The 18294-nt window shown below is 45.8% G+C and overlaps 1 protein-coding gene across 1 annotated transcript; it reads right to left on the bottom strand.

The window, feature by feature from the left end:
* Nucleotides 1-7961: 7961 nt before the first annotated feature.
* LOC120049896 (prosaposin receptor GPR37-like) lies at nucleotides 7962-17099 on the bottom strand. The gene is made up of 2 exons (XM_038996390.1): nucleotides 15527-17099; nucleotides 7962-10433 (listed from the first exon to the last, which is right to left on the bottom strand). The coding sequence occupies exons 1-2, from the start codon at nucleotides 16637-16639 to the stop codon at nucleotides 9618-9620; spliced, it is 1929 nt and encodes a 642-aa protein (XP_038852318.1). The 5' UTR covers nucleotides 16640-17099; the 3' UTR covers nucleotides 7962-9617.
* Nucleotides 17100-18294: the final 1195 nt, after the last annotated feature.

The following is an 18294-nucleotide window of genomic DNA, read 5'->3' as shown; positions in this document are numbered from 1 at the left end:
AAGATGTCTCTCATTTAAAACATGCATATACAATCGAATAAAATGTGAAAAAAAAATTTATTGGTCGCCTGGTCCAACGAAATGCTTGTGTTTCTAGTTCCAATAGTGCAGAAAAGAAAAGAACATAATCCAGAAAATAAATAAATTAAGAAATAATCAGAACGAGCAATGTCAGAGACCGGAACATAAATATACAGACATACAATGTATTAAATATATACTGTATACAGTGCCTTCGGAAAGTATTCAGACCCCTTGACTTTTTCCACATTATGTTACTTTAGAACCTTCTTCTAAAATGAATTTAATAAAAATACATCCTTAACAATCTACACACAATAACCCATAATGACATAGCATTTTTTTTTTTTTTAATGTTTGCACATTTACTGAAAATAAAAAACAGAAATACCTTATTTACATAAGTATTCAGACCCTTTTCTATCAGACTCAAAATTGAGCTCAGGTGCATCCTGTTTCCATTGATCATCCTTGAGATGTTTCTACAACTTGATGGGAGTCCAACTGTGGTAAATTCAATTAATTGGACATGATTTGGAAAGGCACACACCTGCCTATATAAGGTCCCACAGTTGACAGTGCACGTCAGAGCAAAAAACAAGCCATGAGGACGAAGGAATTGTCCGTAGAGAGTTGAGACAGGATTGTGTTGAGGCACAGATCTGGTGAAGGGTTCCAAAAAATGTCTGCAGCTTTGAAGGTCCCCAAGAACACAGTGGCCTCCGTCATTCTTAAATGGAAGAAGTTTGGAACCACCAAGACTCCTCCTAGAGCTGGCCGCCCGGCCAAACTGAGCAATCAGGGGAGAAGGGCCTTGGTCAGGGAGGTGACCAATAACCCAATGGTCATTCTGAGAGAGCTCCAGAGTTCCTCTGTGGAGATGGGAGAACCTTCTAGAAGGACAACCATCTCTGCAGCACTCCACCAATCAGGCCTTTACGGTAGAGTGGCGTGATGGAAGCCATTCCTCAGTAAGAGGCACATGCCAGCCAGCTTGGAGTTTGCCAAAAGGCACATAAAGACTCTCAGTGTCACATTCTGACCTTAGTTTACTTTTTATGTCTTTGTGTTAGGTTGGTCAGGGTGTGAGTTGGGGTGGGCAGTCTATGTTATTTTTTCTAGGTTGTTTGTTTTCTATGTGTTTGGCCTGGTGTGGTTCCCAATCAGAGGCAGCTGTTTATCGTTGTCTCTGATTGGGAGCCATATTTAGGTAGCCTGTTTTTCATTGTGTGGGGTGGGTGATTGTTTCCTGTTTTCCGTTTCAGTATTTGCACCATTCGGGACTGTTTCGGTTTTCATTTTGATTCTCTTGTTCTTTTTTTATTTTGTATTCATTCTCATTAAAATATATTATGGATACGTACCACGCTGCATTTTGGTCCGATCCTTCATACTCCTCGTCTGAAGAGGAGGAAAATCGTTACACTCAGACCATGAGAAACAAGATTCTCTGGTCTGATGAAACCAAGATTGAACTCTTTGGCCTGAATGCCAAGTGTCCCGTCTGGAGGAAACCTGGCACCATCCCTCATTCTGTGGGGATGTTTTTCAGTGGCAGGGACTGGGAGACTAGTCAGGATCGAGGGAAAGATGAACGGAGCAAAGTACAGAGAGATCCTTGATGAAAACCTGCTCCAGAGCAGGGCGTGTTTCATCCAATGGCGTTTAGGATAAGTTTCATCAATAAGTGCATCGACGACGTCGTCCCCACAGTGACCGTAAGTACATATCCCAACAAGAAGCCATGGATTACTGGCAACATCAGCACCGAGCTAAAGGCTAGAGTTGCAGGTTTCAAGGAGTGGGACACTAATCCGGACACTTATAAGAAATACCGGTATGCCCTCAGACGAAACCATCAAACAGGTAAAGCATAAATACAGGTCTAAGATTGAATCCTACACTGACGTTCGTCGAATGTGGCAGGGCTTGCAAATTATTACAGATTACGAAGGGAAACCCAGCCGCGAGCTGCTCAGTGACACGAGCCTACCAGACGGGCTAAATGCCTTTTATACTTTCTTCAAGGCAAGCAACACTGAAGCATGCATGAGAGCACCTGCTGTTCCGGACGACTGTATGATCAGGCTCTCCGTAGCCGATGTGAGCCAGACCTTTAAACAGGTCAACATTCACAAGGCAGCGGGTTCAGACGGATTACCAGGACGTGTACTCAGAGCATGCGCGGGCCAACAGGCATGTGTCTTCACTGACATTTTCAACATCTCCCTGACGAAGTCTGTAATACCTACATGTTTCAAGCAGACCACCATTGTCTCTGTGCCCAAGAAAGCGAAGGTAACCTGCCTAAATGACTACTGCCCCGTGGCACTCACGTCGGTAGCCATGAAGTGCTTTGAAAGGCTGGTCATGGTTCACATCAACACCATCATCTCGGAAACCATAGACCCACTCCAATTCGCATACCGCCCCAACAGATCCACAGATGATGCAATTTCAATCGCACTCCACACTGCCCTTTCCCACCTGGACAAAAGGAACAACTATGTGAGAATGATGTTCATTGACTACAGCTCAGTGTTCAACACCATAGTGCCCACAAAGCTCATCACTAAGCTAAGGACCCTGGGACTAAACCCCTCCCTCTACAACTGGATCCTGGACTTCCTAAGGGTAAGCAACAACACATCTGCCAATCTGATCCTCAACACAGGGGCCCCTCAGGGGTGCGTGCTTAGTCCCCTCCTATACTCCCTGTTCACCCACGACTGCGTGGCCATGCACAACTCCAACACCATCATTAAGTTTGCTGACGACACAACAGTGGTAGGCCTGATCACCGACAACGATGAAACAGCCTATAGGGAGGAGGTCAGAGACCTGGCAGTGTGGTGCCAGGACAACAACCTCTCCCTCAATGTGAGCAAGACAAAGGAGATGATCGTGGACAATAGGAAAAGGAGGCCCGAACACGCCCCCATTCACATCGATGGGGCTGTAGTGGAGCGGGTCGAGAGTTTCAAGTTCCTTGGTGTCCACATAACCAACAAACTATCGTGGTCCAAACACACCAAGAAAGTTGTGAAGAGGGCACAACTACAACTTTTTCCCCTCAGGAGACTGAAAAGATTTGTATGGGTCCCCAGATCCTCAAACAGTTCAACAGCTGCACCATCTAGAGCATCCTGACCGGTTGCATCACCGCCTGGTACGGCAACTGCTTGGCATCCGACCGTAAGGTGCTACAGATGGTATTGCGTACAGCCCAGTACATCACTGGGGCCAAGCTTCCTGCCATTCAGGACCTATGTAGTAGGCGGTGTCAGAGGAAGGCCCCAAAAATTGTCAAAGACTCCAGTCACCCAAGTCATAGACTGTTTTCTCTGCTACCGCACGGCAAGCGGTACCAGAGCGCCAAGTCTAGGTCCAAAACGCTCCTTAAGTTAACAGCTTCTAACCCCAAGCCCTAGGACTGCTGAATAATGAATCAAATGGCTAAACCGGACGATTTACATTGACCCCCCTTTATTTTGACATTGCTGCTACTCGCTGTTTATATATCTATGCATAGTCACTTTACCCCTACCTACATTTACAAATGACCTTGACTAACATGTACCCCCACACAATGACTCGGTACCGGTACCACCTTTATGTAGCCCCATTATTGTTATTTTATTGTGTTACTTTAGATTTCATTTTTCCTCTATTTCTTGAACTGCATTGTTGGTTAAGGGCTTGTAAGTAAGCAATTGACGGTAAGGCCTACACCTGTTGTATTCTGCGCATGTGACAAATAACTTTGATTTGATTTGTTTCTCAGTCTCTCTGTCCCAGCTTTGATGCACCTTTACTGCCTCTGCCTTCTAGATGGTAGCGGGGTGGCTCGGGTGGCTGAGGTCCTTGATGATCGTCTTGGCCTTCCTGTGACACCGGGTGCTGTAGATGTCTTGGAGGGCAGGCAGTGTGCCCCCAGTGATGCGTTGGGTTGACCGCACCGCCCTCTGGAGAGCCCTGCGGTTGTGGATGATGCAATAACCGTACCAGGCGGTGATACAGCCTGACAGGATCCTCTCAATGGTGCATCTGAAGTTTGTGAGGGTCTTTCTTCCTTCTTCAACATGCTGTTTGTGTGAAGGGACCAATTTATCCAATATACATACAGATGATTAAACCACCATTGGTAATTAAACCACCATTGGAAAACCTATGGTATTGTGGCAGCCAAATTGTATTTTGGACGCCATATTGGATTTGGAAGAGGTGGGTGGGCTAATGTAATTGCAAGAGTAGGGGCTGAACAAATAAAATCCACAGAGGAAACTATTTTTCAATTTTCAGTGTCTGAGCCCACTTGTTTTACTTAGAGCCAATTATATTACAGTAGACACAACATCAAAAAACATGTTTAACTGTATGAATTTTTGTCAGGCAGGATGATACACCACTGAATAGGAGCAAATTTGACTTGTCTATTAATCAGTTACCAAAAAGTAAAACTTACATTCATCATAAATATTCATAGTTCCCATTCCCTCCTATTGTATCTCTGTGTTTACAGGTCTATATTTCCAAGATGCAGACAACTGACTACTTGTATTCCAATTTGTTGCAATATTGGGTTACATGAGCTTATGTGCCCCATCCCCCCTTCAGCCATGCATTATTCTGCACTTTTTGAGTTTAGGGGGTATGTCACAATATCTTTCAATTTAACCATTTTTGCAGTAAAATATTTACACAACCATCCATTTCATAAATGGGAGACATAAGAGATGTGAGAAACATGGTTGTATTTTGTTCTACCTCAGGTAGAGGTATCTCAAAAACGAAAGACCTTTCCGAGCATTGGCCACTAGCCTAATGGGCTATACCTGAAGTAGACATTGCCATTGGCTGCATAGTCACATTAGGGGAAATCCCATGCAGCCTTGTTTACAAGTTCCAACACTGGAATGTGAGATGAAATCTAGACCATGATTAGGCTGATAGAAATCCTCATTATTTAGTTTAATGATTTTCAATTTGAGTGTCATTACTTCTATATAGCCCTCGAGGTCTTGTTTTGAACTTCTAACGCGAGTAGGAGGGATGTAGCTTCATGACAATGATCAAGAGCAGCTGCTCACCGATTTGACAGCTCCAACGCCTCCAACACTGCCAAACCATCAGCCAAGTGGGTGTCGTTGAACGCTTGATCTGATTGAATCTAGGCCTTATTGTTACTTTTCTCTATCTCTGATCTCTAGTGTGGCAGCACCCTCATCTCTTCCACCCCAAATGCACACATAATACTGTACGGTTCAGGTTCCTGTCTACATTGCCCATGATACATATTTCAGATTGATTGTATACATACAGGGTTAGGAAAGCCACTCAAAACCCCAATTGTGGACTCGGATCAATAGATTATACACAGAGCAGCATCCCGTAGCATCTCCTTCTCTCATCCTCTCTCTCTCTCTCTCTTTCTCTCTCACCCATGTTAACTCAAGTGGCGCTGACAGATTGTCTCAGAGATGGTTGGGAACGAGGTTCAGCGCCAGTGAATCGCGTCGTGACTGGCTCCTTATACATAAACATGTCTTAGCATGGTTCCCAGTTAGCAACCTAGCACTCTGTCTAAAAACTCAACTTGTTTACCACTTTTCCGTCTCTTCTCTAGTGCATGTGTATGCTGTTCTGTACAATTGACTGCTGGTTCATTTGCCGGGGTTGAATTATGCATTGTTCCCACTCTGCTACTGGCTGGACACATTTGAATGTGTTTGACTGGACAGATCAAAGCTCACCCATTAAAATGCCTGAGGATAGCATGCTGCAGAGAGAGAGAGAGAGAGAGAGAGAGAAAGATGTAGAAGGGCAGATTCAGAGAGAGAGAGAGAGAGAGAGAGAGAGAAGTTAGAGAGGGAGAGAGAGATAGAGGTTAGAGGTTGAGCAAATACACACAGAAATACAGAATATTCCTCTACGCCTCAAGGAATATATACATTTCCTTGCAAGTGTGTGAAACACGGCCATCAAAAGGAAAATCAGGCTCCTCCAAGTACAACTCTTATTTTGTCCAATATATCTGCATCCAGAGAACTCATGGAAGACAGTAATGACTGTTGACAGCGGGCAGAATAAAGTGAGATTAGCAGCAGGAAACACAGTGAGTGTGAAGAGAAAGGGGCAAGTGACTAGCTTTAGTTTGCAAAAAGAAATGTAAGGAGCAAGGGCTAGCTAGTGTTAGTACTGGGCTGCACTGATGTAAGTAGAAAGGGCAAGCTAGCATTAGCGCTGGGCTGCAGTGATGTGAGAAGGGGCTAGTTAGCGTTAGCTCTGTGCTGCAGTGATGTGAGGAGAAAGGGACTTGTAAGCACTGGGCTGCAGTGATTTGAGGAGATAGTGGCTAGCATTAGCGTAGCACTAGCCATGGCTAATGCTGATGTGGCGTGAGATCGTGTCAAGGCTAACGGGTAACTGTTATGATGTCACCCAGCCCAAAATATACTCATTAGAATTATTAGAATTTTATAAGCATGACTGCTGATACTTTATTACAGCCAGGTAGCTCAATAGATGTAGCCTACCAGTTTCCCGGACTCAGATTAAGCCTATTCCTGGCCTGAAAAGCATGAAACTCAATAGAAATCTTAAACTTAATTTCAGGCTTAATCTGGGTGTGAGAAACTGGTCCTGAGATTGAATGATAATGTCAACAGCGAATTGAATAAGGCAGAGTATTCTTCATCCTGCTCCATCAGAGACAGACAGACAAAGGCTCAGACAGACAGACAGAGGTGCAGATGGAGCTGTAGACAGGGCTGTAGCCACTGAGGCTCTGATTGAGTGTGATTGAGCCACTGTGATGTCTAGAGTCCTGCGACAGCAGCCCACGATGCAGTTTGATCGCAGATGGGAAGAGAAGGAAAAGATTTAGACAATAGCCCCAATTTATGTTTTTTTTTGTTGTTGCACACATCTGCAATTTTAATCAGGATGTAAATTGTGCTTTTTGATTCAGAATCTGAGAGGTGAATGACATAGATGTCGTAGTCCTGCATAAAATGGCAAGAATCAATGCCAATCCTGTTGACTGTCTGTTGTAAATGGAATGTTGATTAATAGTCAGTCGAATGTTACCCCTAGTGACCATGTCTTGGTAGAACGTCAGAAGACATTGATTGTCAGTAGAAATTAGAACGCGCGTGCCTTGTCAGTAGAACGTTAGTATGGTCGGTTCCTGCCTGTCTTTCCGAGCTGTTCTCTTACACAGACAGAAATAGCTGATCTATCTCTCTCTCTCTCTCTCTCTCTCTCTCTCTCTCTCTCTCTCTCTCTCTCTCTCTCTCTCTCTCTCTCTCTCTCTCTCTCTCTCTCTCTCTCCCTGTCTCTCCCTGTCTCTCTCTCTCTCCCTGTCTCTCTCTCTCTCTCTCTCTCTCTCTCTCTCTCTCTCTCTCTCTCTCTCTCTCTCACTGCGACACATCAAATAGAGGAGCGGATGTGCGGTGGTGTGAGAAAGAAAACACCACCTCCTCAGAACAGTGGGAGTGCAGCAGTATACACAGCAGTCGCCCAGGTGCGGAAACAGAGCTGTCTCTGCTTAGTCTTCTTATGGCAGATCCTTTTGTTATGGGGATAATAACCACAACATTCGTCTCTCCTTATCGCCGCTAACACAGACTCGCGTCCATGCCAGACGCTTCTTTGCTATCGTCATCGTTGTATAACACTGTAAAGGGCGGTTATAAGGGAATGATATGCGGAGATATATGCTGTTGATGTATGTTCTGCTCGGTCTGTGCAATCTATAGATGATGAATACGGAAGCGTCTGTGGTGTCGCATAGCCACGGTGCGTTTGTACCCTTGTGTGTGGGGAAAACATTGTGAATTCTAATTCTAATGAAGAATGATATTTTCAGATCAGGAATAGAAAGAAAGTAATACACCACTCAAAAAATGTATACACAGAGCTGCAGTTCTACAGTCAAGATCAAGTCATTTTTTTAATCAAAGGAACAGTTTTTGTTGGCTATAGAAAAGCAATTTAGAAACCAGAAACTAGACTGATGACTGTGTGTGCTTACATCTTCTAGTATCAAATACAGACAGAGTGAACAAGGTACTCACAAAGTTCAATAAAACGGTTTACAAGAATCACTGGCTTCATCAAGAGTTTGAATCACAACACTGTACACTTGGCCATTTAGAATACGTTACTGTCCGAAAAGACACAGAGACAGTGGCCCTGACTCTGACACTAACAGAAGGGCACGACAGAGTATGAAAGCGAGGAAAGGTGTTTGGCAGTGCAGAGTTGTATGCAGAAATCAACTACGACGATTACAGTAATATTAATGCGCATTAAAAGAAAACAATGACAATATGCTTGTAATATCCTCATATTCCTCCTCCATATCCTTCCTTCTTTCCTTCTCTATATATCTTTCCTTCACTAGAGTGATAGAGTGTGTAGTATACAGTATGTACAGTCCAGTGTGTGAGTAAGGCGTGTGTGAACTGAATCGTGAGTGCAGAGTTTGAGTGAGGGGTGACGTGAGTATGTCCGGTCCAGCCCAGTCCACTCCAGTCAAGTATTCGGAGTCCACTCCAGCCCAGCCAAGTCCAGCCCAGCCACGCCTAGTCCACTCCACTGAGTCCCTTTCAGCTCAACACAGTCCAGTATAGTCTGGTGTCGAGTGTCTGGCTTTGTCCATTCATGTCTGGTCCCAGTTCAGACCACTGGGTTTGTGTACTGGGTTGAAGCACAGTATGTGTATTGGAGTTGTAGTGCAGTTGGATTGTTGTGCAGTTGTCTCGGCAGTATGGCTGTTTAGATGTTACTTGCTCCCTGCGGATGTAGTCCTGGCACTTTTTTCCCTGCTAGTGTGTAGTTATATACAGTGGTTGTGTAATAGTATACTGTACAATAGTTGTGTGGCCCTAGCACCCAGTTTGTCAGTCGTGTAGCTAATTGTGTAGTAGCCTCCTGTGGTTTTGTACTGTTGGTATACAGGTATGTAATCTAAGCAGTTTGATCCTGCTTGTGAAATGTTGTATAGTACTATAGTTGTAAAGGTTTGCAGTCTTAGCAGTTTACTCTGCAGGTGTGAAGTTGTACAGTTTTGTGTGCTAGTATGTTTGTATAGTCCTGCAGGTGTGTAGCTGTGTAGTCATTAAAGTTCCAATGCAGCTGTTTTTATCTCAATATCAAATCATTTCTGGGTAACAATTAAGTAAATAACTGTGATTGTTTTCAATTAAAATGGTCCTAAAAGAATCAAAAACAGCTTCTTCGCAAATAACAATTTCTCAAGCAAGAAAATTCCCCAAATTGTCTGGGAATGGTCTGAGTGGGGAGGGGAAAACTGAAAGCGAGCTGTTTTTGGCATAGACGTTTGTAACTCTCTTTCTTATTGGTCTAACTCAGTTACTGCCTGGTGATGTCACCAGGCAGGCCAAAACTCCTTCCCACCAAACAAGGCTGAAATTCAGGCGGCCTTTTCAAAAGGCTCTGATACTAAAGGGGCATTATCATCATTTTCACAGTATTATACCAACCTCATAGTGTGGAAATATACACTGAATATAAAACATAGGAAATCACGTTTTTGACTGCACTGGACCTTTAACAGTAGCTGTGTGGTTTTAACAGTTGGACCCTGCGGGAGTGTAGTTGCTGAGCTCTCTGCGTATGGTGCTGAAGGGCGACAGCTCCAGCTCTGTGGTACACTCATGTTCATTATCATCACTAGCTGTGCCTGAGGAGTGGGCATGGTTACAGCAGCAGCAACAACAACAGTCCAGGAAGGCCCTGCCTAGTGGACGACATAACAACAGGAGCAACACAGGCGTCACAGCCGCCCGGCAGAACAACAACAGCTGTGACAGGAGGTGTAAGACCGCCATGGTCCGCTCCGGCACGCCTGCCGCCATGTATGCCGATACGATGTTACAGATGTTCTCCGGGACCACGCAGGCGCCGTAGACGATGGCGAGCGCCACGACGGTGCAGTTCATCTGACTTTCTAGGCGTATCTGCTTCTTGTTGCCGCGGACGGAGGCCTGCTCGGCGCGGCGGATCTTGCGGGCGGTGACGAGGGAACAGCCGATGGTGAAGAGCGTAGGGAGGCAGAAGTAACAGCCGAAGCACCACCAGAGCCGCGCGCCCTCGTAGGTTAGACCCAGGACGTAGAGCGTATCTGGGAGCGATGTCGAGATGCGCACCACGCAACGCTCCGTTGGGGGGTCATCTGGGAGGGCGGGGTCCTCGGTGACCAGCTGGCGGATCAGGAGCTCAGGGAGAGCCAACAGGAGAGCTCCGATCCAGATGACGGCGAGCTTGGCTGTGGTGGAGGTGCAGTTCTCGATCATCTCGTAATACATCTGGACATTGGTGGCTGCGCGGAACCGGTCAATGCACAGAGCACACAGGGTGAACGTGGTCACACCTAGAGATGCCACCTGGGGACAAATACAGGGAGAAATGGTTAGTGGTTTATCACAACGACAAATGGTTTATCAGAATGTTGAATCATCTGACAGTATACACCAAATAGACCTTTTTAAATTTGACTTTCACAAAGACGACAACACAATTCTTAGAAATCTGACAGAGGTCTCTGACAGAGTCTTTCCTTGAATTGAAAGAATGGATCACACTGAATTTTTTTTTGCCAAATTCTAAGCCTCTCAAAGCTTAGAAAATACATCATTCAGAACAAAGTCTCTGTTCTGCTTTGGTTTGAGTCTGAAAGACTGAGGCACAGCAAGGAACCTGGAACATATTCCTCACCAGCTGGAATCACTTTGACTGCAGTTACTACAGGGACAACTAACTGTAGCCAGGCCCAGACCCAGCTGCTATAGTCTGTATGGTCCTGCTCTGTGATTACTGCTGCTGCAGTTTACTACATAAACAGTAAAGCTGTGGAGATTTCTCTCTCTCACCCACTCCCTCTTCTCGTTACCTCACTCTCCTTCTCTCATCTCTCTCTACCCTCTCTCATGCACTCTATCTCTTGCTCTCTCTCCTTCCCCACTCCCTCTCCCCTCTCCCTTCCTCTATCCTTCTCGCTATCTGTTAATTAGACTAGTGTTTCCCAGATGTCCCTGGGAGGCCACAGAGGCTACAGCCTTCTGAACAGTAACATCCTGCAGAGATAGAGATAGAGAGGAGCACCACACATGAACTATGGATCTCTGCCAAAGCTGCTACTGTTCTAATGAAGTAGAGCCAAAAGAGTACAACACTGGTTCAGCCATTAGAGAGACGTATGAAAGGAAAGTAAATACCTGCATGCTATTGTACAGTATGCTCCGGTAGACTTCAAAGGAGCATAACATGATTTTCCCCCCCTGTTAATATTAAAACAGTAAAACTGGCAAAACCAAAAACGTGTATACCTTGTAAACAAGATCCCTCTTCCATGGTGACTACTGGTGACCTTCAGCCTGTGCAGGTCGTACAGTGTGATTGGTTGATTTAATTACACCTAGAGGGCTTCCTGCATCCTGGCCAACCGTGCACCTTGGCATCTGTGTGCCAGATACCTGCCTTTGAGCCCTACTCTGCTTTGTACACTCGCACAGGTGCCAACATGGTGAATAGAGCCTGAACACTAGGCTGGAGACAAGTCAAACTAAACACTGTCACACAGACCGGGTGATTTCTTTGATCAGATCTCACAGAGCAGGAGAGAGAGAGGGGTCAGAATAGGACAAGCCCAGCTTTGTACAGATATGTAGATCAAAGATATGGGCCAATGGCCATGGTGCTGGAGCTAACGTTGCTTAACTGAAAGCTGTGTGTGTGTGTTTGTGTGCGTGTGTGTGTGTATGCGTGATTATTCCTTTCGCTAGCCTAATTATTCCTGCAACAGCCTGACATCTTTATAATGATTAACAGGCCAATTTGGCAGACACCCTCTCCGTGTAAATGACCCCTGTCACGTCTGCCTTGTCTGTGGCCATGCTGACAGTCTGTACAGCACCATTGTGTCTGTCTCAGTTACTTGTATTGTGCAGCAGGTAATAGAGATATTTCCCCTGTTGCTGGTTTAATAATGGCCCACAAATTCCCTGATTAAGCTCCTCTGAGCAGTTGCCTTCAAAACCCATGTTAATAGTTGGAGTATAATGGCGACTGAGCGGCCATGTTGGATCCTGAGCGGCTGTCGTGGTAATGACTCTTATCTATTGATAAATGGTGCAATGCTCACGAATGTACACACACATACAGGCACAGAAACACACACACTGAGCACATGAATAAGCTGAAGACAAAGGCTATTAGAGTTCAGGTTTGTTACAGGCTGACTGCGTCTGTCCCTCTCTCCCTCCCTCTCTTGCTCCTTCCCCAGACCATAACTCCAACAGGAGAAGCCTAGTCCCCCGGCTGCCACTCTGCCACGGGGATCATCAGTCTCTCTGTACAGTCAGGCAATGGATCATCACAGAGACAGGCTGGCAGACAGGGCTAGATCTGGACCTGAGTATCATGCAGTCACTACTCTTGTGACTCCATGACGTAGCCTCTGAACTGTAACACTGATTTAATGTTCACTGTTTTAGCTCTGTGTGTGATACGGCTACCCTAGGTTACTGTTGAGATGAAGCTCATGGTAAATGTCTATTTACAAGTGGACATTACAGTTCTATTCTACTCTATTCTACACTGGCTGTGCATACACACGATTCACACAGTTATAAATGAGTCAACATTTCATTTCTGCTTCTATAATCATTTTGTGAATTTTTGTTTGATTCTCTCTGGGTTGTGACGTTGTTATGTATCTATGTGGTATATCTCTCAGCAAACTACGCATCTACTCATCCTGTAGCTACAAATAGCCTGAATGGGATAATTATCACCCATCATCCATTATTTACAAATACTAATTATATACACTGAATCATTAGCATATATTCCAATGAACTACCATGTACGTGCCGGTCAGACCGCATGAGTAATGAGTAATAGAGGGGCAGACAATGTGCTGTTGGGCGGAGTGGTGTGTGTGTGTATATGTGTGTTGGAAGAAGTATATACGTGTATGTGGGAGTGTGTGTGTGAGAGTCCTTCCCCTAATCACAGTGAGCACGTGCAGAGAGAGAGGATCGCCGTGGGTAACGATCGGTGGAGGGCAGGCCATCCCACCCATCTGGATTCTCAGCACGCCCTGCTACCGTGTGTGTGAGTGTGTGAGAGTTTCTGCGTGTGTAGGTGAGTGTGCATTTGTGTGTGTGTGAGAGAGAGTTTCTGCGTGTGTAGGTGAGTGTGCATTTGTGTGTGCGTGTGTGTGTGAGAGAGAGAGAGAGAGAGAGAGAGAGAGAGAGAGAGCGAGAGAGAGAGAGAGAGAGAGAGAGAGAGAGAGAGAGAGAGAGAGAGAGAGAGAGTGTCTAGGTGTGTGTGAGATTTAGTGTGTGTTTGAGATTCTGTGCATGTGTGTCCATAAGTGAGAGAGATTGAGCCTCTGTATGTGTGTGTGATTGAGTCTGTGCATGTGCGCGCCCACGTACATGTGTGTCAGGGTGATGAATGTCTAGCTATTAACACCAATCCCAGCACAATGCAGTCCTCCACCTCCGACCTCAATGGCTCCCAGTAGAACGTCCATTCCCTGCAGCAGACTGGGATGAGTTTATCTCCCCGCAGACAGCAGCACCTCAGCCTCCCAGTCTCTCTCTGTCTGAGAACGGACAAAGCTTCTGGAGAGAACCCATCTATGCCTATCTGAGCCACACTGTTCCCACTGAACTTATAGAAGCAATATCTTCACTATTCACTACTGGCTGTGGCTGTTGATATAGCCTACGCTGCAGATGTTAGCCAGGGACGTGATTCACATAACACCACTCGTGACGCACAAGGGCCTCTTCCACTCGGCTTCCCTCCTTCGAGCTCTGCACATCACTGGAGAATTGACCACATACACATACTCACACACACCACATGACCAGGCCACAGAAGCTACGCACACCAAAGAGAGATCCTCCCATCAGTGTCAGAGGGACTGTCCATGTCTCAGTGGAATACTGTAGCAGCTCTCCTCCTCTCCTAGCTGTCTGTATCTAATGCATTATCATCACCATGTCAGCTGGGCTCATATCTACCGTCTGGGCTCTGGGGATTGGAATATGGGTTTATGGATGTGTATGAGTGCGTGTCTGTGTGGTCATGTATGTGCGTGTGTCTTCGTCTGTGAGTCTGTCTGATTGCGTCTGCACACACATCCGTGTGTGGGTGTGTGCGTGCGGGTGTGTGTCATGAGCCAGCGGGCAACGCAGCCCGAGGCTTCCACTCCTCCCAGTGGAGTGTTCTCTCCCACATCCTGCCTGCGGAGCGACATTACTGCCCACTTAACCCACATACAGTCACAGTGGATCAGCTCGGCACTGCACAGGGCTGAGGACACACAGGGCTGAGGACACGCACGGACACACACATGCACACGCATGGCCGGGCGACACACATGCATGCACTGACGCATGCAGGGACTCATGGGCATGCATGCCTACAATTCACAAACGTGCCTGCAGGCACTCACCCACACGCACGGACCCCAACCTACACACACACACACACACACACACACACACACACACACACACACACACACACACACACACACACACACACACACACACACACACACACACACACACACACACACACACACACACACACACACACACACTAGCCATACGGTCTACTGACACCTTCTTCAAGCACTCCTCACCCTACACCTAGCGCTCTACTTCCAACTCATATTGTTCTGCAGCAGCAAACTCAATATCCTCCGACAGTTTCACTGCTACACTGTACAATGAGATAAGGAGTTGTGGGAATACGAAACTGTTTTTAACCCAACGGCCTTACAAAGGAAAGGCATGACTGCGCACACACACACACACAGGTTGAACATTGCATCACACTGATACCCACCCAGGGTAAAGTGAGATGGCTATAAACTGGGTGTGGTGTTTTGTGATTTACTTAGTCCCCTTGTATGTGTAGGTGAGAAAGACAGAGATATCATACTGTAGTAGATAGGCACAGAGTTGTGTGAGTGTGAGAGAGCGAGAGAGATAGAGGGAGAGATCAAGAGAGAGAGAGAGAGCGACAGAGAGAGAGAGAGAGAAAAAAGGAGAGACACAGAAGTGGGACAAAAAAAAGGGAGAGATAGAGGGAAGGATTAAGTGTGTGGGTGGAGGGAGGCCACTTCTCTCCAGCAGCCAGCAGGTCACACTGGGTGTCATAATGAGAAGAGGTAACATCTGATCTTGGTGGGAACTCATCTTGTTTATTATTGTGCCTATGGAGGCTAATCCCGTGTTAGGGTGAATTGGATTAGTGTCATGTTCACTGTGATAGGCGTTTCTATCACAACTTGTTCTGAATATGACAATACTGTATTATAAATACGTAATACACAATGCAATACTATTTGAAATTGTGCCTATGCCAAGAGAAGTGTTCAGATGACCCAAGCCCCATCTTCCACCAATATAAGGAGAAAATCTGTAGTAGAATAGAATAAAATAAAATAGAATACCTCCAGATATGGCACGATTTTACAGGTGAATTCTCCCAGTAGCCAGGACTTAGTCAACTCATGGAAAATGACGAGGGGCAGACAAAAGAAGACGACTACAAAATCCCAGATGGCCAGGTTAGCTATGAGAGAGTTGGAGATACTCTTCATGTAGTAGTTCTGACACACGATGCACAGTATGGCTATGTTCCCTGCTATCCCAGCGAGGAAAATGACGGCAGAAACGCCCGTGATAGCGTACGCGCCAAAGGTTTCACTTGTCACAGGGTAAAATGGGTTTTTGATTTCGCTTCCAAAATCTGCTGTGTTGGGAGGGGTCATTGGAGTGGCATCCCACGGGTTTTCCTCGCGGTAAGTAAACATCTCGTTTCCCCTGGTGAAGAGGTCGAGGGGTAGGTCGGTAGAGGTGAGAGCTAGGGGCTTGGGTATTGGCTCCCATGGAGAGAGAGGGGGGCCCAGCCCGTCCACTGCGCTCTGCGCCTGAGATAAAGCCATTGAGCTTTTGTTCAACAATTTTCTCCTCCTCTCCCTCTTAAACGCCTTCTTCTGCTCGTCTTTTGTGCCTCTCTTGCGTCTGTCGCTGTCCAGTAGTCCCCCGCGTTGCTGGCCCATTGCTGGGGACTTAGTGGTATTGTATCCACCTGCCATCCCCATGGCAGCGGCCGCGCCGATCTCACTATTCAACTTTCTCCTCTTGTGGCGGCGCACCAGGTCCCTGTGCGGGGTCACGGAGTAATCCCCCAGTGTCAGTGTTCTGTTGGAGTGGTGTTGTTTTAATTCTACATGTCTATGCTTGGTTTCATCCTGAATTACGCGCATCCTTCTCACAGAAGTAGAATGAAAATGTTCCATCCATGTTTGAAGAGTCTGTTTGGAGTAGGACGAACCTGTAGCGTGTCCCCCGGAGCGAGTGCTGTCATAGACTGTGTTTTGGGGACGCTCTCTGATGGCTGTGTGAGCGGTCCTGTGTGTTGCTGTGGCGTTAAGCCCATAATAACCCCCTGCTGTTTCTCTAGTTCGTATGTCGCCATTATTTCTGAGAGATAAGACATGTGCATTCCCCAACAACACACACAGAGTCCTCAGCATCAGAGTCCGCATGGTCCAGATCATAGCGCAGACAGATATATCCTCCTCAGAAAGCCATCCTTATCTCAGTGAAGAGAATAAACTCCCGTTCAGTCTACACCCATAATAACAAAAATTACACTAAACTTAAACCCTCAACGTATATCCCAAACATCTTATAGGGTTTGCAAACTTTTAGCTCATATCCAAATTCAGCGCACTGTGTTTGGCCTCCGCCGTGCTGTTGTTCTGTGCAAGTCAGCCGCCACCTCCTCCTGTGAGTTGTATTTTGTCAAGTAGAAAGTGCCATGCCTTACCGAACGAGATATCCCTGCAAAGTCCCCATGGAACCACATGCCGCTAGCAAACTCATTTTACAGCGACAACATGGTCACATGCATCTCATCTCCATAAACAGCAGATCACCGGACTTTCCTTTTTGAGCCGAATAGGCTGCACTGGCTGTGGTTGGGTCTGGCTGAGACTCACAGGCTGTGAGGCGCTGCTGCTGTGTCCTGCTGTGTGTTTGTTACACAGCTGCGAGCTGAGAGAGAAGAGAGGCGCGGCTCTGGCTGGCTCTGCCTGTCCGCTCCGTGGAGCACCGAGGTGAGCTGGGTGTCTCGGGAAGGAATGTGGAGGAAAATGGACTCCCCTGGCGGCTAACCCTGATCTGTCACTCCGCATCCATCAGATCCTGCCTCCAGACTACCGCCGGTGGCAGCCAACCACGCCCGATGACGCGCACGCGATAAATATATTACCATCATATTACACATTGCGTTATGGCCGTATACTGACACCGCCACCACTTTCTCCATGGTGTAATATAATATTTGGGGTTTAAACTATTCTGATGTCTATTTGCTCGATATCAGTTATTGTGCAAAACATCTGCAGTAGCCTAGTAGCCTACAGGATATGTATACACATCCCAGCTAGCACATACAGTTCGACAACCATATGTTTCTTAGATCTTGGTGAAAGCATGGTTGTCCAATGGTTATTTTGCAAACAACCTTTCTGGGAATGGTGCAGGATAGTTGCTTTGCTTTGGAACATTCTCAGCACATTTAAGGAACTTAACAAAAAAAAAAGGAATTTTCTTGGTATTTCATTATGTTAACAGAATGTTTCCTAAAAGTTCAAACATGGTTACATTTCATTTAAATTCTGGTAATGTTCTAGGAACGTTCTCCAACTGGTTTGACATTGGGAATGTTCTCAAATTGTTCCAAGAACCTTAAGAAACAACGTTCTTCTGTGGAAATTTCAGCACTTCAGCATAACATTTCCTTCAGATTTTCTAGTGGTTCTATTTAAAGTCATGTTCTCAAATTGTTCCGAGATCTTTAAGAAAACTTTCCATAAAAAAACACAAGAAAACTTTAGTGACGTTCAGAGAACGTTCTAAACATTTTATTTAAAAGCATACATTTTGTTCTCAAATGTTAAGAAAACGTTCCATAAAAAAACACAAGAATACTTTAGTAATATTCAGAGAACGTTCTAAGAATGTTATTTAAAAATATATACATTCTGTTCTCAGCATCAACAAAACGAACTATCTTGTTAAGTGTATTCAAGTGTGTTGGCCGAGCCCACTAATTGGCCACGCCTGATCTTAATGTTAGTGATCTTAGTGTTTCCTTTGAAATGGGGTCTGTTTGAATAGACTAAAATGAACAGCTTTGTATGCGTAA

The sequence above is a fragment of the Salvelinus namaycush genome, chromosome 6, assembly GCF_016432855.1.
Source record: "Salvelinus namaycush isolate Seneca chromosome 6, SaNama_1.0, whole genome shotgun sequence".
Taxonomy (NCBI): Eukaryota; Metazoa; Chordata; class Actinopteri; order Salmoniformes; family Salmonidae; genus Salvelinus; species Salvelinus namaycush.
The sequence above is the reverse complement of the archived record's forward strand: the minus strand, read 5'-3'. Positions and strand labels throughout refer to the sequence as shown.

Bases quoted from the DNA above. Each gene is read 5' to 3' on its own strand.
- LOC120049896 (XM_038996390.1), bottom strand. From the start codon at position 16,639: ATGATCTGGACCATGCGGACTCTGATGCTGAGGACTCTGTGTGTGTTG. The intron at 10,434-15,526 runs GTATTCTATTTT...ATTTGTCCCCAG, and splicing joins AAATCGTGCCATATCTGGAG to GTGGCATCTCTAGGTGTGAC.